This window comes from Talpa europaea (assembly GCF_964194135.1).
Source record: "Talpa europaea genome assembly, chromosome: 16".
NCBI lineage: Eukaryota > Metazoa > Chordata > Mammalia > Eulipotyphla > Talpidae > Talpa > Talpa europaea.
This window is the reverse complement of record NC_140084.1, coordinates 5591641-5613916: the sequence shown is the minus strand read 5'-3', so window position 1 is coordinate 5613916 and position 22276 is coordinate 5591641. Positions and strand designations below refer to the sequence as shown.

The 22276-nt window shown below is 44.3% G+C and overlaps 2 protein-coding genes across 4 annotated transcripts in view; both read right to left on the bottom strand.

Moving 5' to 3' along the window:
* LPCAT2 (lysophosphatidylcholine acyltransferase 2) overlaps positions 1-22276 on the bottom strand; it is a gene marked incomplete at both ends in the record, with an annotated part of 58675 nt that overhangs the window by 5153 nt on the left and 31246 nt on the right. For all 3 annotated transcript variants that reach the window (XM_084257576.1, XM_084257577.1, XM_084257578.1), the window contains 3 exons: positions 284-382; positions 15558-15711; positions 20786-20911. In XM_084257576.1, coding sequence (XP_084113702.1) covers positions 284-382; positions 15558-15711; positions 20786-20911 — 379 coding nt within the window. The remainder of the gene's footprint in view (positions 1-283; positions 383-15557; positions 15712-20785; positions 20912-22276) is intronic.
* On the bottom strand, positions 5124-5873 carry CAPNS2 (calpain small subunit 2; the record flags this gene model as incomplete). The annotated part of the gene is made up of 1 exon (XM_084257235.1): positions 5124-5873. One exon carries the CDS (start codon positions 5871-5873, stop codon positions 5124-5126), a length of 750 nt encoding a protein of 249 aa, XP_084113361.1.

The following is a 22276-nucleotide window of genomic DNA, read 5'->3' as shown; positions in this document are numbered from 1 at the left end:
GGGGAGGCTGCCGAGAACTAATTTTTTAAGCTGATTTGTCCAGTCACCTTTCTTTAATCTTGATGCTGTTAACGAGGCTGTTTCCAGACTATTTTCGCTTAAACTGATGCTTGTGTTTTCTTTATTCTCAGTAGCAATTGTCTTAATTCCATTACCCTGGTGTACATGTCACAGCAGATCTATAAATGCACATAACAGATTCTCTGATTTTCAAATAATACATTTAGAGTCAACACTTGTTGACCAGGCAGCCCGTGATGCCCTCAGCGGGGCTGACAGTTACCTTGAAGGCCACCTGGATGATCTCCTCGGTGTTGGCGGGATGGCACAGGACAGCCAGACCGATCACATACTCTCGGAAGTCGATGCTGCCATCGTGGTTCTGTAACAGGATGGGGGAGCTAGTTAGCAGCGCCACTTGTTGCATTTCTGTTCACCAAGCCTGCAAGGTGCAATTCAGGGGTGCGACCCAACTCAACATCATCACACACTGAGCCATGTGGACAAAAAGGTCCCCCTGAGAGAGGGCAGCAAGCAGGTGGCCCACCCATTCCAAACTCAGAAGGTAAAAAAAAGATGGTTCTTGTCTAGCAATGACCATTTCATCCCCAGGGCCTCTGCACTGGCCCTGTGGTACCAGTGTGGGTTCGTGAGCTCGGCCACAATGGCAGCCCCCCAGGAGGTGGAACCCAGGACTTCCACCAGGACTTCCATTCTAGGTGGGACCAAAGCATTCATTCCACCATTGCTGGTGGCCCAGGCCAACACCAGCAAGTCACTAAAGGTCACTAAACAAGCCTCTATATGGACAAATGGAAGGGAAAGGAAATGGACCAACTGAGGCAGTAGTCCCAGCGAATTCTTGGAAAATTGATACGACCTGATACCAAGTTCACAATAAAATTTAGAACTGGCAGGAATCTTAGAACCCATCCATCTAACTTCTTAATTTTTACTAATGAGTAAACTGAGACATAAATTTTACTTGAGATCACAAAGCTTGCTAGCGCCATAACTGCGATTAAAATTCAGGTCACCTGACTCCCAATCATTCAAATTAAAACATGTAGTTTGAGGAAACATTCAACTCAGGATAATACAAAAATCTACAGTAACATATACTCCTTTAATTTTTCAATTTCAAATCAGCTTCATGATAAAAGTTAGTCCTCAGATCTGTGGGTCTTGCCTTTCATAGTCTATTGAACTCCTCAGGAAGAATTATAAATTTCAAAACATTCTAGACTGGAAAATATTTCAGGGCCAACGTCAAAGGAGGTGACCAACTTCTGGAGGGAGGCCCTCATCCCTCCATAATCTCTCCTAATCTGGAGGTCAGGACAGCCCCAAGTTGGAACCAAGGAGGTTGCACTGAGTCACTGCAAAAAAAGAAGGGATGGCGAAGTGTCACTGATACTCTAGACAGCGGCCCCCGCCTTCCCTGTCAAGATGGGAGACGTGTGGAAGGGTGTTGCAGGGCACCCTCCCACCCCCCAGTCACAGGCCTGGCTTGCGGGACTGGGGTAGCTCCAGGCCACTTGCTCACATGCTGTCCATCTACAATTCCAGAAGGAATAAATGATGACTCCCATGTGTCTGATTCTCAGATATCAGCTCCCTAAGGTGGTTTCAGAGTTGTATTGACTCAACAGTTTTATTCATACTGAAGCAGGTACTTTAGGTAACATTTTAAATCTAGCAACATTGAAGGATTTTAGTATTTTAAATGGCCTTATTGGATATCAGTCTTTTAAATCAACATATATAAAAAGCATAGACGTATTAATCGTACTCCCAGAAGAGAAACTTACAAAACTTCATAATGTGAAAGTGCAATGTAGAGGTGTATTAAGGGTGTACAAATGCTCCTTTTCATAGTGAAGATTTGACAGGTACTATCTAAAGGGTTGAATAATCAAGAGGGCACTTTCTCTATGTAATTTAAAATGATAAGCCAGTAAAAGCTTGTAATATACTGACAATATCTTTGAGAAGAGGAGGCAGACAGAGGTGGTGTTGATAACTCCATACTTGATTGTTGATAAGTGGGAATCAACAGAAACCTCTGTGTGGTTCAAGGATGGTTTTGAATACATGTTGAGGTGGTGAACTACCAAGGATAGGGATCACTTTTCTTTATGTTGTTTTATAATTACTATCACATCACCTCTGCAAATGAGAGATAATTAGCATCCTCAAAATAATTTTAAAAGGCCTACACAAAATAGAACCTACTATACAGCAGCCAGCTGAAAACAGGCCTGAGTCTTTGAAGTTATTCTATCAATCCAAAGGGATGCTGTCATTCAAATTCAGTAAATTTTCAGTTATGCAGAGGAGTCAGGAAGAAGGTATTGTTTACCTCAGTATTCTTATTAAGAGCATAAGTCTACCCACACACGTAATTGTATTACCAGTTCTCTAGGAGTTAAATTGTTTTAATCCATTCAGCATTAAAGTAAACATTTTTAAAAAAGTAATCCCGAAACTACTTCAAGGTCAATAAGCACATTAAAAAGGAGGCCCTGCAGGAGCCACTGCAGATATTTTTTAAGGTCCCATCGTTGTGAAATACTACAGATGGGATTCTGAATGAAGTGCTTGTAAAATCATATTTAAAAAAACACATGCTCTACTACTCAAAAATACTTTAAAAATGATGCTTGAGATAAAATTTTCAATGGTTTTGGAAGTTTCTCTTTCTCAGGTACAGAGCTCATGATTCCTTTTTCTCTTGTCATAGGTGATAGAAGTCAGTGAATCTTAACAAAATAACGGTGCTTTTCAAAACTGCATGGGAAAACTTTTGGTTACACTGTCCTCTCCGCAACCAGCATGTGCAAACATTACATTAAAAACTTAGTATTCCAAGACCTTGAAAGGTATCTTGGCCACTTTCCCCTCTCCTGGTCACATTCCTACATCCATTCCTAACATATTAGTGGGTGCATTCTAAAATAGCGTACTGATATTAACGTGTGGCTGTCTTCAGCCACCTCATTCTTATCTACTACACTCCATCCATGCAGCACACCAGACCAAGATTAAGTTGCACGTCCCTTGAGGAATGTGGATATGACCTCTGTGTGTGGATCGGTTCAGAACTATATGCTGTGGCGTCTTCTAAGAATTACAGATGTTGTGATGGGGACCAGAGGCCAAATCCCAAGGTCTCCGAATTCCACTGGGGATTTCTGACAGGCAGCCCAGAGCTGTTAACAGGCCAGTTACATTTCCAGAGTTACAACTTTCCTCTAAATGCATCAAAAGAGGAAGGAAGAATTTATCTTCTAACTCTGGAGGATCCTTCAAAGATGACTGGCAGGGAAGGGATGCTTTAAATATCAGACAGAGTGGAGGAGTAGAAACCAATTAAACAACAGGCAGGTGAATTGAGCACTTGTAAAAGCAGCAAATTGCAGCCTTGCTCACAGTCTACTGGCCCTGGATCCGGGATTCAACGGGCCCTGCTAGAACAATCCTCATCAAATGATAAAGCCAAACCCAGCATTATATACAAGAAAGCACAACCTCTTTCCCTCAGGTGCTGTCAACACTGACTCCTGCTGTGCCTGTTTGGGCTGAGACAGATTTGAAAAATACTGTGAGAAAGACTTACTTTACTTATTTTTTAAAAGACTTATTTATTTATGCATACAAGAGCTGGGGTGCAGGCCAGAGGTGGTGGTGGGGGAGGGTAAGAGAATTCAGAAAGCCTTACTTATTTACTTTATTTATTTATTTTGAAAGCCTTGCTTTAAAACAGAGGTTGTCCACTACTTACAATAGCCAAGAACTGGGAACAACCTAAGAGCCTACAGGTTGACTAGCATATAAAGCCGATGTGATATAGAGGCACAATGGAATACTATTCAGCTATGAAAAAGATGAGATCCTGCCATTTGCAACAGCCTGGATGGACCTAGAGAAAATTATGCTTAGTGAAATAAGCCAGATAGAGAAAAAGACAAACACTACATGATTTCACTCGTGTGTCATACAGAGGATAGTGAGAAGAACTAAATAAAACTTGTGGTTTGTAAAAAATAAAACAAATAAATGAAACAGAAGGGGTCAACCAGTGTTACCTGGGGAGTTTTAGAAATACCCATTTGGGGGCTCTCCCCCTCTGAAGATTCTTTGGAGTGGGACTCAGGCATCGGGGTTTGTAAACGGCTCTCCCAGAGGTTCTAAAACGCAGTGGGGCTGACGACCGCTGGATGAAAGAGTAAACCAGTGATGTTTGTATCTATTTCTACATCTCTAAGAGCTTTCCATGCCAAATGACACTATAATTTATGTCAGCTCTTCTTTTTCTTCTTTGCTTACTGTTTTCCTATCAGCAGTTTTCAAAGAACAAGAGACTGTTCCTTGCTCCAGGGCAGGGCAAGACATGGCAGGAGCCGGTGAGTTTCAGCGGGCATGTCTGACTCTGTGTGAAGTACACTGAGGAGAGATGACTTAGCTTCGTGAAGGCAGCTGGAGACAGTCTGCGTGATGGGCACACAGCTTCATTCCCCCTTTACAAATACGTGAAAACAAAACAAAATCACTACCTGTATTTTAATAGAGAAACAGGGCTAAAGAATTCTAGAATTTTAGATAATTGCTTCACCCTAAAGAAAGAAACTACCCTTCTCTGCAATTGTTGGATTTCACATTTCTGAACCTGTTTTGATACAGTTAAATTGTTTTCCAGGAGAGCTTTTTTATATAATGGAGAGACCAGATGTTAAATGGAGAAACAGATTTTGCACTTCTCTCTTCACCTTTTAAAAGGTTTGCAAAGATACCTCCTGATTGTTTTCATGACTTATTAAAAACTTCATTCTCAACAACAACTTGCCTGCTCCTTGGAATTCATTCACCAAATACACAACACCAGTTCAAATCTACACCATGACAACTCCGCCCTGCACCCCCACCCCATAAAAAATCCAGACAACCCCAGTACCTCAAAAAGCTGCTATACAAACCACTCAGAACATTTTTCATGAAAAATCTGTTTTAATTAAGCAGCCATGGGCAGCACACGCTCAGAAGTAAGTAGAGTTATGAAAGAGCTCGCCGGGAGACACAGGGCAGGGCGGCTGGCCGGGGGCGTGGGGAGGCCAGCAGCCTCTTCAGGAATACATGGTGAGCTGCAGCCACTCCTGGACAGACACCTGGATCAGGCCATCTGCATCCCTGTCCAGGGACCGGAAGGCCCGGTACATGGCATCCAGACGGACCAGGCAGCTGATGAAGCTGTTGAAATCCATACTTCCATCCTCGTCGGCGAATCGGCGGACAATCATTTGGTAAAGGTGTTCATTTAGCTGGAAGCCGGCTGCCTGCAGGGCCCCCTGCAGCTGGGCAGGTCCCAGAGAGCCCGAATTGTCCCTGGCATATTGCTTATAAACGCACTGCCACTTCTTGATGTTGTTCCACAGATACTTGAATTCTTCAAAGCCCAGCTTCCCGGTCGTGTCGCTGTCCATGACAGAGACGATGCTCCGGCAGGTGTCCAGACTAAAGCCGTCGGTCTTCAGATCCTTGTGCTTGGCGAGGATTTTGTTGAGAATGTTCATCAGGTCAGTGGCACCCACCTCCATGTCTGGTCCGGCCAGTTGGGCAAACTGGTGGCGAAAGCGCCGGACTTCCTCGCTTTCGTTGGCCTCCACATTGGTGTAGTGCTGCTGGGCCGGAGGTGGTTCTGGGGTATACTGAGCAGCAGCAGCCTCGCTGATGAAATTCACAATGCCTCCGACTATCCCTCCAAAATTTCCTCCGCCTCCTCCTCCTCTTCTCTGACCGCCCCCTCCAAAAAGGCCTCCGAGAGCTCCTCCAAGACCTCGATCTGCTCCTTCTAATAAAGCCTTTGCAAGAAACATGTTTGCAGCTTAACAAGCAGGTATGAAAGCTGCAGGAATCTTGGAGATGGTATGAAGAGAGCTGAAATGGAGGTGAAGCAGCTTACATGTGGAAGAACTGGCTTTTCCGTGCCTGTTCATGCGGAACCACGCCCTGGCATCTGCTGTCTTACCTCCTACTGAAGTTGCCAGAGTTCCATTAGGTCCTAGCACCTGCCGTTTCTCATAGGGCAATAAAATATTCCTAGATCATAGTGTGTCTTCACAAATGAGAAGATAATCCTATTTTTAAATGGGGCATAGGAAAGGACACCTCTTTACAGGTCATTTCTTTCTTAGTTCTCTCTCTCAGCACATGAAAGATGACAAGCATTCTCCTAACAGGAGAAGGCAAATGACGCAAGGCAATCAAGGATTTCTTTTCTAAGGAATATTTCATGTGAGGGTAACATTGAAGAAGTCCTGAACACTCGAGGGGTATGGACCCAGTCCCCTTACTTGAGCAAAGATTCCACAATCCAAAGTTCTGTTTTTGTTTTTTAAAGATTTTTTTTTTTTATGCATACAAGAACTGTGGTATAAGCCAGAGGTGCAGGGGGTGAGAGGATTCACCAGAGACAGAGTGGGGAGCAGAACAGGCGGATCTACTGAAATACACTGTTGAGGGGAGCAGAGGGCGGGACAGGAGAGGTCTGCTGCGCCATGTGGGTAGCTCCCTGGTGGGAATTGAGCTCATGCTGCAGTGGCTGTGGATTGCTTCATAGTGCTGAGACTTAACCCCTTGTGCCACGAGGGAGGCACCTAAGTTCATTTTTATATATGATGTAAGGCAAGGGTCCAACGTCATTCTTGCATTGTAGCTATCCAGTTTCCTGGCACCATTTGTTGAAAAGACTGTTTATTCCCCAGCGAGTACTACTGGCATCCTTATTGAAAATAATCTGACTATACACACTTGGGTTTACTTAAGGGCTCTCTATTCTATTTCATTGGCTTTATGCCTGACCACTGTAATTTTGATTACTGTAGCTTTGCAGTAGGTTTTGAAATCAGGCAGTGTGAGACTTCCAAATTCTGTTCTTTTGCAAGATTGTTTGGGCTATTCAAGATCCCTTAGAATTTGATATGAATTTTAGATGGAGTTTCCTATTTCTGTAAAAAATGTTGCTAGGATTCTGATAGAGATTTGCACTGTCTGTGGATTGCTTTGAGTAGGACTGAATCTTAACAATTTTAACAATATTTAATCCCCACACATAGGACATCTTTGCATTTAGTTGTATTTATTTTCTTTCAGTTATGTTTTATAGATTTCAGTGTACATTTTTTTTGTATATTTCTAGAAATGTGTCCAAAAATAGAGGCTAGTCAATTTGTTGACACGAAGTTACTTATGGTACTCTTATAAGACTTTATTTCTTTTAAATTGATAGTAATATCCTCTTTCATTTCTGATTTTATGTCTTGCTTGCTTATTTTCCTCAGAATTATATTGGTGAGGGGCCTCCCTGGTAGCACAAGGGGTTAAGATGCAACCTATGAAGCTGTCCACAGCCACTGCAGCACGAGTTCGATCCCTGGCCAGGGAGCTACCCACATGGCGCAGCAGACCTCTCCTGACTCGCCCACTGCTCCCCTCAGCAGTGTATTTCAGTAAGTCAGCCTGTTCTGTGCCCCACTCTGTCTCTGGTGAGTCCTCTCATCCCCCATACCTATGGCCTGTACCTTAGGTCTTGTATGCATAAATAAATAAATCTTTTTAAAAAATAAAAAAAAAGAATTATATTGGTGAGGTTTGATTTGCTATTTTGAATAAGTATCTTCAGAAGTCAGCCTATGGCAGGGAGTCCCAGATAGCACTTTGAGAGCCTAGCCTTGGACTCGGAGATGAGACTCAGAGGTCTCTGAAGTTCTGGCTTTGTCTTTAGAATATGGCAAATGGATTTGATAGCATCCACTGCCACATAAAGTGTGCATCCTTATGTCTACATCAAGCGTTCTTTACTGCGGCCTCGTCCAATGCTTCTCTAATTTTCTGTGAAGATGGAGGGGATCTGACTAACAGTTTCTCCTAAATCATCATAGAGTAAAATGGCTGTTACTAGATCAACAAGTCTTTTCTTCTCCCAACTATTTGACCCCCTGGGCTATTCATTAGACCACTAATCTCCACTCCATTGCCCCTGGAGGAGCTCCAGACCTGGGGCAGCAGCTAAGGGAAGAAGGCAGAGCTGGTGGAAAGTTTAACCCAAATCCGAGGGGAAAGAGTTGCTGAACTCAAAAGTAAACAGTGACACAGGAATACTTTTAGCAACATTATAATAGCCCCGAAGAAGAAATATCCTAAATGTCCACAGACTGGTCATCAGATAAATCAAATATGCTATAAATCCATATAATGGGGGAATTCTTGGCATGGGTAAAGCACAAAAGTGCTGTGCTAAGAAGTCAGACACAAAGAGAATATTCTGTATGATTCCATGTAAGAGAAATGTCCAGAAAAGTCAAAGCTATAGACAGAAAGTCTCTGTTCTAGTCTGCAGTGGGGGTGTGGGGCCAGGGTGCAGCTAGGGGCCAGGGATAAACAGCTAACGACACAAGAAACCATATGGGCTGAAGGAACTGTCTTAACTCACTTAGGGTGGTGGGTGCACAACTTGGCAACTTGCCTCTAGAACTCACAGAACTGTGTGCTTGAAAGGTGTGAATTACATGACATGCAAAATATATCTCAAAAATTATTTTAAAAAGGTCAACAGTGATAGTTTATAGGATAGTTTATAGGACAATAACAGGAAGTAAGAATTCTGGTCTAGGCCTGCAATTAAGCAGCAGGGGAACCTCAAGGTATAACTTCCTCTTCAGGCCATGAGCCTTCTGCAAAATGAGGAAGATGGGCAATTTGACACCCAGGTCCCTTCAGCTCTAATTCTTGGGTCTGGATGTCCATGTGCCATGAACAGTGACAGCAGCATCAGTCTTTCCTTGCACTCATGTCCCTCTGGTGCCCTAGCCCTTTTATGCAATATATTAATTCAGTCTTTCTTTCTATGGGATCTGGTACCACAGCTTTTAAAGACATACTCCCTCTTATCCCCATATTGTCTGGCTTCCAAAAGTATTCCTGATGACAACCTAGTAAGTATGTTGCTCCTTCGAACGGAATTCCAAGATTGGGCAGGGAGGACTGAGCCAGGTCTAGAATGAAGGACACACGACACCCACTCTGAGAGGAGTCTCCCTGTCAAGTGAGGCCTTTACCTAACTGCACCATGATCCCATGATCTGGACCAGACCTTCCTAATTTACTGATAAGAATGTCATGTTGGATGAAATCAAAAGGCTTTCTAAAGTCCATGTAGATTATCTCTTTCTTTTTCTTTATCATCTCTGGACTGTCGCTCTGTCACAGGAGGAAATTCAATTGGTATCACAGAACCCCTTACTTCCTTGGGCTGTGTAGGGAGGCCGCTAAGTGCTCACTTTCTCTAGTGAAAAAGTTAATTGCTGTGCTCTCTCTCCGTTTGTTTCCTGTAAGCATCTCCTAGGTATATTTGACTGAGAAGACGAAAATACAGCATCTAATTCTCAAGCCTGCCAGTGTATATTTCTAGTGTCACACTCAGAGAAAATACTATGATGGGCTAAATGGGGGAGTTGAGGCAACCTGAGAATTAAACAGGGCAACGTTCAGACCAATAGGACCATCAAACCTCTGGGAAAACCTGTATGACGGCACAGCAAAGTTCATCTACTCCACTTAGATAGTAACAGTTGCTTTCTGATAATTTTATCACATAAGTCACAGAGTGGATTTCACAGAACAGCTCCTGATAACTGAGACTGGAATTAAGATGAGTTCTTTTCACATGAACCTGAACTGGAAACCGAAAGGATAGAAGACTTTAGTTTGTTACAACGGCTGAATTCATTGCAGTGCAAAAAGAGCCACAGATAATACATAGACAAATGAACATGGCTGCATCTCAATAAAACTTTATTTAAAAAGCAGTTGTCACACTGGCCCATCAGCTGCAATTTGCTGATTCTGCTATATTTTCTAAGTTGATGAAAATATTTCACGCTAGTAAGGTTTTGTGATTTAAAGGGGGTCACTCTAAATCTTAATTCTTGATTTATCTGTCTACAGCTTCCCACTGGGTATATCATTCATCTTCACAGGTGATTTCTAATCCCCCGTAGTTGGCACGCGCTCACTCTTTGGCAATGCCATTACTCAACAATAGGTCATCGCCTAATAAAATATAGATAGTTACTATTTCCACCCTGTAAAAATAATCTGAACACTGTCATGATATTTTCCCATTTCTGCCTTCTAACTGGCACCCAGTTCCTCTGGCATTACCATGACTTTGTTTAACTACTAGACAGGAAAAGCCAGTGTACACTTCAGCACTTTGGCAATCCAGCATTTTTGGTGATTGTAAACTTCTATAGGTCTTTTATTACTGTTTCACATTATGTGGAATGAATGCTTTTCCTTATCCCAAAGTTCTTCCTGTCTGCCCTGTTCTTGGTAACAGTTCAAGTGTTAAGCTCGAGTGCCAATAACAGCAAGCATTCCCGCTTGCCCCTTCCTGTTTGAGAAGGCAGGGAGCTGGAGTGTGTGGATTTGTGCTTGTGCTGAGAGTTAGGACAGGCTCTGAGGCCACGTCAATGCCTGCAAACTCTTTCTGAGTAGGACAGGTCAATGTGCCTATTTAGCTATACAAGCTGCCTGGGATATGTCCTATCAATAACCTACACTCTGACCCTTAACAGAAAAATTCTGCTGATCCCAGAAATGCAGCTTTGCTACCAGTGAGCACACACAGACTTTAGGCTGCATGTGTCGTGATGTAAAAGAACCACGACTTGGGCCTCCCTGTGGTGCAAGGGGTTAGGTCTCAGCACTATGACGCTATCTGCAGCCACTGCAGCACGAGTTCCATCCCCAGGCAGGGAGCTACCCACATGGCATAGCAGACCTCTCCTGTCTCCCTGCTGCTCCCCTCAGCAGTGGATTTCAGACAATCCACCTGTTCCATTCCATGCTCTGTCTCTGGTGAATCCGCTCACCCCTTGCATCTCTGGGCTGTATCCCAGCTCTTGTATGCATAAATAAATAAATCTTAAAAAAAAAAAAAAAAAAAAAGAACCACGACTTGCTTCCAAAGAGGCCAAGCTGGCAGCAGAGGTGACACGGGCACTGACTAGCAGCAGGACACTCGGGCGGCGAGGACGGTGCTGGGGGCAGTGCAGTGAAGGACAACATGAGCCGCGACGCTGTCAAGGCCACTGCAAGACGCTGCTATAACTGCAGAGATGCGCTCTAGTTATCTCTGTTTTAGCCAGCGTTGTTTCTTAATCCCGTTGTGCATTTAAATCCCTTCAAGTGTGCTGGCAAAAGAAGCCAGTATTCAAACTGAATTATGAAAATAAAAATTATTGAGAAGCCACTGCCTTAAACCAAGGTCCCGACTCTAACTCAGCTGGACATCTGACACCCTGCTAACCTCTGAGCCAGGCAATCTGTATAAAATAAAAATAAAGCTCATAAAAATAAAGAAGCTAAATTAAACCTAAAGGTGAAAAGGTTCATTTTTCTTCTTCTTTTTTTTTTTTTTCCAGAAATGGGACTTCACTGAAATTGCCCCAAACCAGTGAACTCGGCCACATTTCCGAGGCCATCACCTGCCATCAAGTCACCTGCAAGTCACCTGCCATCAAGCACCTGAGAAGCAGCAGAGCATGCAGAGGAGCAGTAGGCGCCGAATACCGGCATGGATTTTTTAGAACAAAACAAGACAAAAATCATCATAAAGTTCTTGTAGAGCCGCTAAGAGCGCGTGTGGAGAGGAAGTGTCAGGGAAGGTGAGTCTTTCCCGCATCCCCAAAACAGCAAGCAGCGGCCACACGGCTGGGGGCATGGTGAGAGGCCCATGCGGGCGGGAGGAGGTTCCTGGGAACGGGCCACTGAGGGCAACAGGAACACCACCCTCTCTTTCCTGCCCTTCCTCCCCCAGCCCCGCCCCGCAGTAGCACTGAATGGAGCCAGATAATGGAGCTGCTCGGAGAGAAACAAACCAGAAAGTGACTGCACTTCCTTGTCTTTCCCATCAGACACCCCCCGGCTGCAGCACTTCAAGGAATGGGGAACCAGCCCAGCGAGTGGGCCTGAGGCAGGGCGTGGGCGAAGCAAATCTTTCTTTTACATCACGACACATGCAGCCTAAAGTCTGTGTGTGCTCACTGGTAGCAAAGCTGCATTTCTGGGATCAGCAGAATTTTTCTGTTAAGGGTCAGAGTGTAGGTTATTGATAGGACATATCCCAGGCAGCTTGTATAGCTAAATAGGCACATTGACCTGTCCTACTCAGAAAGAGTTTGCGAAGCAAATCTTCACAGGCAGAGACAGGCAGGTGAGATAAACACACCGAGGGGGTGCGGGAGGAGAGACGGACGGACAGGCAGACAGACAGACGGAGGGGGGCTGAGGAACTCTAGTCCATTACTGCTCCAGACACTTCTCTACCTTTCAGTATGCTGGAGAGCGAGAGGAAAGCTCTAAGCACCATTTCCTGTATCTAAACCCAAGTCACGCCTTACGAAGAAGGGAAGAAAATTCAGTCGCCGCTTACTCCACCTGCATCCGCTGACCAAATGGACCACAAAGGCGCAGGGTGTCGAGCTGGGGGAGCCGACTGTGTTCTCCAGTTCTGAGTGTGAACCTGGCTAAGTGGGGGCTGTTCACCTGTAGCTTCTAGTCCCTTCCTCACTCCCACATCCTCCATGCTTAGGGGACTCCCGAAACAACGGGGCTGCTGGCAGGTATCATCACGAGCCAGAGAGCTAGCAGCGTAACAATCCTGTAACTACTAGTTACGACAGTGGGGCACCTGAAAGACTGGTCGGCCTTGAAAGATCCTCTTTAAATTTAGATCAAAAATCCTGGTGAACACGATGTCTAATATAAGCCCCAAACTCCCTGCTGGTTTCTTATCTTGTAGTTTCTTATCTGTCCTCATTTCCCCACCTCCTGTCCTTATTGGTATGTTCCTGCCAGGCTCTCTCCTGTCACCAAGTTCATCTCGATAGAAACTTTATTTAAAATTACTTGCACAGGGGGCCTCCCTAGTGGCACAAGGGGTTAAGTATCAGCACTATGAAGCTATCCACAGCTACTGCGAATCTGATCCCCGGCCAGGGAGCTACCCACATGGTGCAGCAGACCTCTCCTGTCTCCCCGCTGCTCCCCTCAGCAGTGTATTTCAGTCAGTCTGCCTGTTCTGCTCCTCACTCTGTCTCTGGTGAATCTTCTCACCCCCTGCACCTCTGGCCTGCACCCCAGTTCTTGTATGCATCAATAAAATGAATCTGTACAAAAATAAAATTATTTGCATGGTCTCTGGAGTCATAGAGGAAGAAGCTCTGTAAATCTCACAGAAAAGACTTGTGAAAAGTTCTAGTTTCCCAATGTGCACATCCAATAGTTTACTTCTCTGGTCCTTAAACCTTCACTACACTGTACAGTGGCCCCACTGCAGGGACATGGGATCATCCCAAGGACAAGAAGCGCCTGCCTGTTTGCTGCAAGTGGCCAGAGGACAGGCCCCTCACCTCCAGGAGAAGGTTGTATAACTATAGCGCGCTACAGAACAGCTCCTCAAGGAGGTCACTGGGTAAGTCATCAGCAACATGAACGTGCTCTGGAAGAAAGGAAAGAACCCCTTCCTGGCCTGTGTTATGAAGGCATCATTCCTTTGCAAAGTATCTTTTTTAGTGGTTATCACAGAACTGGGACAACTGGTGCCCGCCAGGATGCAAAAGGCCCACGGGAACCCTTTCTCCTTCTGATAACAGAAACTCTGAACAAAATACAGAGAAACCCAACTACCTTTGTTCCAAGTACCACTGCAGGAGGATTGGGGCAGGGGTTGGGAGGGTGTTGGTCAAACCCGAAGGACAACCAGTAAGGCTGCAGCATCAGGGAGGCCCGAGGACCGCAGGACATTACCGTGAAGTTGTTGAAAGGGAAGGCCTGTCAACTCTGAATCCTAAATCAGTGTAAACAGCCTCAGGAATGAATGCAAAATAAAGTCATTCTCAGACAAGGGAAAATGAAGTGATCACAATCTGAAGTGTGCAGCCAAGCGAAATGAAGAGACACACGAATGCCTAGAACAGTTGAATCCCTGCTTGCTCCAGATTGGAAACAAACCAAATGTTCCTCAACTAGCAAATGGACAGACCAAGCATGATACAGCCATACAGTGAAATAATACTCAGCAATAAAAAAAGAAACACATTTTGAACAACATGTTAGGGATTCTACAAATTCTGAACAGGGCAGAAATGAGCTGTAATGGAGTGGTGGGTGGGGCGGGGGGGGGCTGGTTTGGGAGTTACATCATTTGTAGCAGAGAGTTCAAAAGGAAGGGTTAGTTTAAATGAGATTGTTGGGGTATAAAGGGGTGTTTTCACTTTAAAAAAGTGAGTATGTAGCCAGAAGAAAAAGGCAGATCTAGGCCAAGTATTTAAAGTTCAGGGATGGTCAGAATCGCTCCTCGGCAGGTCACTGTGAAAGATGTCAGCCTCAGAAGCACACACTACAGGCGTCCATTGACGTGACATCTGAAGAGTCAAAGCTATAGGGATGACGCGCAGGTCAGTGACCGCCAGGTGGGGGAGCTGGACTGCAGGAGTAGAGCCACAGGGAAGTTTCTTTTTGGCAACTGCTGAGCCGCTGTGCGTCTGCTAGAGCTCAAAAAAATTGCAACTGAAGAGTGAATGTGACTACCATTTTTTATATATTATGGAACAAATTAAAAAAAGAGATCTTGAAATCTTTATACATTTTTCTTAAGGAAACTTTCAGACAATTTAAGGATCTAACTGCACGCATCTCCACATTACTGAGTTAAAAAATGTTTCCCCAATATAATTGTAAATGGCTGTCTTTTTAAAAAAAGATTTATATTTATTTATTTATGCATACAAGAACTGGGGTGTAAGCCAGAAGAGCGGGGTGAGAGGATTCACAAGAGACAGAGTGGGGAGCAGAACAGGCAGACTGACTGAAATACACTGCTGAGGGGAGCAGCAGGCAAGACAGGAGAAGTCTGCTGCACCATGCGGGCAGCTCCCTGGTCAGGGATTGAACTCACACCACAGTGGCTGGCGAGAGCTTGACAGTGCTGAGACTTTAACCCCTGTGCCACCAGGGAGACCCAACAAATGGCTAAGTCTTAATGGAAGTGTTTGTTTTAGAATGCTCATTTAAAATAAGATAAAAATGTGCAAGTCCAGAAACCTTTAGAACAGAACTGTATCACCCATGTCATGAATATATGAGTTTGATATAAATCTTACAATTCTTGCCAGTTATGCAAACCTTTCCATTTCAACATCACAAGCATGGTTATGTGGTCACAATATCTCTATTTCTGTCCTGGTGTCTAAAACAGACACTATCCTAGTGTTTGCTGTCACGACTGTCATCATTGTCATCACCATCCTTGTTATTATCACCACGACTATTACAGGGAAGATCCGAGATCAGGCCCCGACGGCCGGCTGTCTTGTTTCTTCTAACTCTGACCTAGCACATTCCTCCACTGCCTGCTGTATGGATTTACGCTCATGTATGTGTGGTCACTGGCAGAGTAAAAACGTCCGTACGTTAAAGGTTAAATTTGAACATACCCTGTCAAAGAGTGCAAAAAGTTGTCTCAGGACATCGGAAACAGGCAACTTCAAGTACTCCGCAAATTCTTCGATTCCGATTCTTCCTCCCTTTGAAGAACTTGCAATAGCTGCATATTCGTCCAGATGCTTGCGAATGCTGTCCCAGTCCAGCCTGAACAAAGGCAGAATTATAAGTACATGTCACTTGCCTCTTATGGACCATAGGAACATCTTATGAACGTTATTGTATTATTTCTTCTGAGGGAAAAAATATTTTAAGCATTAAATTTGAAAAGCAGAGTTGTTTTAAAGTACATATTCAACATGTACACAGGCATCTAATCTTTTAAGGTTTTTAGCATAACTGTAATTATCCCAAATATCCAAGGGAAAGAAAAGCAACTGAGAAGAATAGAGATGTGATAGATTCACGAGGAGAAAACAGGAAGGCACATTTTGATCTAAACATTGCCTTGCACATCAATAGTACTTACTGAGTGGCATTAAAAAAACTCAACTCTTACTTTCAAGAAAATTTCTGGCTGATCATGAATTCACATCTAACAAAATGTTGTGACAGGAAGATTCATTAGACTATACACACTTCCTCCCATATTAGCTATGAAAGTCAGGGTGATAAAACCCTGGCAATTATATTGTAGTTACATCACATCCTGTCTTTGTCTTATACAATTAAACAGGTGGCTTAACACAGATTTCTTCTGTATCCAATTTCAGTGACAATCTAAACTTTTCAAATCAGCAAGGATATTGTAAACATAACACCAAAACATTTTTGTTATCTAGAGAATATAAATAATATTTGCTATATCAGTTATCAAAATTTTTTTTTTCACTTAGAAGAAAACATAGGCAAAACATTCCGTGACAATGGCTTCAGAGATGGCTTTGGGAACACTGCTGGCAAGGAAAACGAAAGCAAAAATAAATGAATGGGTGGGCCTCCCTTGGTGGCGCAGCGGTTGAGCACTGGGCTGCGAAGCTGCCGCAGCCTCTGCAGTGCCAGTTCGATCCCCAGCCACCTGCGAGGGTCCCACATGGTGCGCAGATCTCGCCTGCCGTGCCTGCTGCTCCCCTCAGCAGTGTACTTCGTCAGTCTGCCTGTTCTGCTCCCCACTCTGGTTCTGGTGAATTCTTTCACCCTCCTGTGCTTCTGACTGTACCCAGTGCTTGTATAAATAAATAAATAAATCTTAAAAAAAATAAAAAAAAATTAATGAATGGGACTACATCAAACTGAAATGTTTCTGTAGAACAAAATAAATTATCATTAAAAAAAAGAAACCATACAAAATGGGAGAAAATATTTGCACATCATAATCATACATCTGACAAGGGGTTGATATCCAAGGTCTACAGAGAATGTAGACAACTCAATAAGAAGAGAACAAAGAACCCAATCAAAAAATGAGCAGAAGAGCTAGATCGCCACTTCTCCAAAGAAGACACGCAGATGGCCAACAGGCACTTGAAAAAATGTTCAGCATCACTAATCAGGGAAATGCAAATCAACACCACAATGAGATACCACCTCATTCCAGTGAGAATGGCCCATATCAAGAAAACCAGGAACAACAAGTGTTGGTGAAACACTAATGATAAAGGACTGATCACAAAAATCTGCAAAGAGCTGATGAGACTCAGCAACAACAAAGAAAATAATCCAGTCAAAAAATGGGCAGAAGAGCTAAAAAGAAACTTCTCTGAAGAGGAAATGCAAATGGCCAACAGACATATGAAAAAATGTTCAACATCACTTGTAATCAGGGAAATGCAAATCAAAACTACCATGAGATACCATCTCACACCAGTGAGAATGGCACATATTAAAAAAACTAGCAACAACAAATGTTGGCGAGGGTGTGGAGAAAAAGGAACTCTTCTGCACTGTTGGTGGGAGTGCAAACTGGTCCAACCACTATGGAGAGCTGTGTGGAGATTTCTGGACCTACTAAACATAGAGCTTCCATAGGATCCAGCAATTCCACTCCTAGGTGTTTACCCAAAGGACACAGAAACATCAATTCCAAAGAACACCTGCACCCCTATGTTTATAGCAGCACTGTTTACAATAGCTAAGCTATGGAAACAGCCCAAATGCCCAAAAATAGATGACTGGATCAAGAAGATGTGGTACATATACACCATGGAATATTACTCAGCATTCAAAAAAGATAAACACATGCAATTTGCAGCAACATGGATGGCGTTGGAAGGGATCATGCTCAGCGAAATAAGCCAAAAAGAAAAAGAAAAATACCGGATGGTCTCACTCATAGCAGGAATCTAGAAAACTTAAATAAGGGACCAGGAAAATGAATATAAGAAAGTGAAAATCAAAATCAACAAAAAACTATGAGCCAGAGACACTTTTTGGGGGGTGGGGGGCGGGAGGGGAGGGACTGGGGTCAGAATGGGGCGTTTGCAATTGTATGGGGGAATATAAAAATAAAATTTATTATTTAAAAAAAAAAAACTTAAGTCCCAATAGAAATAAATGTATTAATCACCTAGGGAAAAAAAAAAAAAAAGAATTGTATAGGACAATATGGTCCCTGCCTTTATGGAGGTTACGTTATAGGACAGGAGGTAGATATTCAAGTAACTTTTAGTTCAGGTATTCGTGCTATCTAAAGAAAATAGCTAATATATCAGAGGAGCCTTATTTAAGGAGTAAGAAGTGATTAAAAATGGGAAGAATGCTGCAAAAGGCAGTTAAAGAGAACCAAGAAAGAGAACGACAAAAACAATTACCTTGAGGTGAAAAGGAGTTCAGTACCCAAGTATCAGAAAGAAGATTTAAGAAATTGGTGTGAAGAGAGGAAGGGCAGAAAGGCCCAGGATGAGGCTGGACAAATTTGATGAGGCAGATTGTAAATTCTTTTAGAATGTGTTAAAGGATTTGTTTTATTGGAAAAACCACTGGAAGTAACTTAAATAAATCTCAAAACAATCTGGAAAAAAAAAACAAAAAACAAGTGTTGGTGAGGCTGTGGAGAAAAAGGAACCCTTATGCACTGCTGGTGGGAGTGTAGCCTGGTCCAGTCCCAGTGGAAAACAGGATAGAGGTTTGTGAAAATATTAAACATAGATACACCATATGAGCCATCAATCCATTCCTAGGTTTCTACCCAAATGCAAAAACACTAATTTGAAAGGATATATGCACCCCCTACATTCACAGCAGCATTATTTGCAATAGCCAAGTTAAGGAAACAACCTAAGTGTTCAACAACAGTGGTGATTAGGAAGATATGGTCTATATAGACAAAGGAATATTATTTAGCTATAAAAAAGACAAATTCTTGTCTTTTGCAACAACATGTATGGAATTGGAGGGATTATGATCAAAGAACTTAGGGGAAAGACAAATACTGGGGCCTCCCTGGTCACTTAGGGGTTAGGTCTCAGTGCTATCACTACCGTCTGAGTTTGATCCCCAGCCAGGGAGCATAACCCACATATGGCTCAGCAGATCTCTCTTGTCTCGCCTGCTGCTCCCCATATTTCAGTAATTCTGCCTATTCTGCTCCCCACTCTGTCTCTGGTGAGTCCTCTCACCTCCCTCATCCCCCACACCTCTAACCTACACCCCAGTTCTTTTACACACACAGAAAGATGCCAAGGTCTTTTTACTTAAAAAAAAAAAAAAGAGAGAGAGAGAGAGACAAATACTGGGTGTTTTCACTCATATGTGGACTATAGAGAGACAAAACAAAGGAACTGAGAAAACTAAACCAAAACAACCCCTAGAAATGTGACTGCAGATTTGGGGTTACCAGACAGGAGGAGTGGTGGGAGTGGGAACCGGGAGGGGGAATGGGCCCAAAGGTCTATGGTTAAAGATTGTGGGTGCTTGTGGGGTGAAGTGCAGCCAGGAAGGTGCGAACCTACTCCCCTAAATCACACACAGCATTGAAAACCAGTGTTAGCTCAATTAAAAAGAAATATTTTTTAATATTGAACTCCAATGCAGTCACGGGCCCTGCAGCCCCTCCCCGGAAGGATAACAAAGGTCCACTCTATCAACAAACTCTGCAGATGCCTAACAGGGCAGACATGAACTGTGATAAAAGGGGGGTTGGGAGTTACATCTTCCACAGCAGAGGGTCCAAAGGGTATGTTCTAAGTAGCTGAAATGAGATGTTGAGGCACAAAGAAGTGTTTGAGAAAGCACGTGTGTGCCCAGGCAGATAAGGAAGACCCAGGGAAGTGTTTAAAACTCACGGACAGTCAGAATTGCTCCTGTGCAGGTCAAGGTCACATTTCACATGAGATGTTCTTTTTCTTTTTTTTTTTAAAGATTTATTTATTTATGCATATAAGAGCTGGGGTGCAGGCCAGAGGTGTGGGGGGTGAGAGGATTCACCAGGGACAGAGTGGGGAGCAGAACAGGCAGACTGACTGAAATACACTGCTGAGGGGAGCAGTGGGGAAACAGGAGAGGTCTGCTGCGCCATGTGGGTAGCTCCCTGGCCGGGGCTTGAACTCGTGCTGCAGTAGCTGTGGATTGCTTCATAGTGCTGAGACTTACCCCCTTGAACCACCAGGGAAGCCCCACATGAGGAGTTCTGACCACTGCACGCCAGTGTTCTTGTCGTGAGAAGGCCGGAAGACTAACTACTCTGAGCCACTTGTGAGCGGGGAGGCAGACCAGGGCTGTTCCACATGGACTACACCTCTTGCTCTTCTTCTCTGGCGATACATACACTTCTTTTTTTTTTTTTTTTAATAGAGGCATGTTATTTATTTACTTGTTTTGTTTTGTTTGTTTGTTTACACATGCACTGGGTACAGTCAGAAGCGCGGGAGGGTGAGAGGATTCACCAGAGCCAGAATGGGGAGCAGAACAGGCAGAAGGACCGAAGTACACTGCTGAGGGGAGCAGCGGGCAGCAGGAGAGGTCTGCGCGCCATGTGGGACCCTCCTCCGGTGGCCGGGGAGCAGCCGGGGATGGAACCGGCGCCGCAGAGGCCGCGAGCAGCTTCGCAACCCAGCGCTCAACCACTGCGCCACCGGGGAGGCCCAATACATACACTTCTGAGGTAGTTGTTCTTGAAAACAAGAGGAACTAGCAGGGAGATACATTCACATCCCTGGCTTCCCTGCCAAACAGGATGTGGCTTCTAGATCTGACCACCAGGAAAGCCAGAGAAACAACATTCAGGATTCAGATCTCTTTCGGACAACTTCATGAGTGTACCGTAGTTTTAAGATCCACTTACTTCAATTTCCGGCTAATTTTGGTAAATTCCACCAACCCAGCTTCCATGGGCAATGTTAGCTGCCCTGCTGAAATCATCAGTCTGCAGTCTTCATAGGTATGGTCTGTGACTGGAATTCCCAGAGCTCTAAAAGCATTAAAAGGCAAACAGAACTTCAATCTTTTTTTTTTTTTTCCCAGTAATGTTTTTTTCATTAGACCTAACTGGTCAACAAATAACAGTAACGGAAAAAGTATTTACTCCTTTTTAAACCAGTAGTTTTGGCTTTTTGTTGCGAAAGGGACAGTTCTCTCCTCAGACTCAGTGTGGCCTGAGTGAATCTCCTTCTGTCTGCTTCTGTGTTTGATCTCTAACAGTCACCACAGTAGCTTGAGTCTCACGGAAAGTCACCGGGAACTTAGGTCAAGTCCTAGTGGAGTCTTTCACCAGATGTGGCTCTCTGGGCACTTACATAAGCCTCACTTTTCTCATGTGCTCAAAGGAACAACTCGACTTCCCCCACAGGGTCAGCGTGAGGACACACTAAGAATGCTTGTGGGCCTACTGTTTCAACAGGAAAATGGCATCTACACAAACTCATAAGTGAATGACCTGTCCAGTCACCAGCCATCTGTGCTTTTTCATCTTGTAAACTGGAGATCACCTTCTTACTACCGACCAGCCTCTAAAGATACTGAAAAGTGGGCTTCCCTGGGGGCGCAAGGGGTTGAGCACAGCACTGTGAAGCTGTCCGCAGCCTCTGCAGCACGAGTTCTATCCCCAGCTGGCCAGGGAGCTACCCACATGGCACAGCAGACCTCTCCGGTCTCCCTGCTGCTCCCCTCAGCAGTGGATTTCAGTAGATCCGCCTGTTCTGCTCCCCACTCTGTTTCTGGTGATTCCTCTCATATCCCACACCACTGGCCTGTACCCCAGCTCTTGTACACATAAATAAATCCTTAAAAAATATGAATATACATTTATACATGTGCAAAAACACCTGTGTGCTCTTGCTATAGAGCCACGTGGCCTCTGAAGCCCAATTCAGAGTCCCACTGAGTTTTCCTAAGAGAATAAGTACTGCTAGCCTGTGAGATCTGAGCCTGCTCCTAGATGACATGGGAGGTGTGGGTGGGGAAAGGACACACCTGGGGGGTTCAGAGGCTCTCGGGTGGGGGGAGAGTGTAACACACCCGCTTCCATGACTGGGAGGGTGTGGGGGGGCTCATCAAACCAGATTAGTGGCCAGTTGAAACTTCCTTTAGAGCAGGAAAAAATTGCTTCATATTTTGCAGTTTCAAAATCCTGAATTTATAGCCATGGCTCAGCGGGCAACTTCCCCCTTCTCTGTGCCTCTCTGCAACCCCCCGTGAGTGTCCTCCTTCCCGGAGCTGCGGATCAGGCCCGCCGGCAGCTACGTGGAGGCTGAGTGGACACGGGCCCTCAGCCCACACAGGCTCTGGTGGCGGTGGGCGGCCTGGAGCACGCACCCCAGGAGGCACTGGCCGGGCC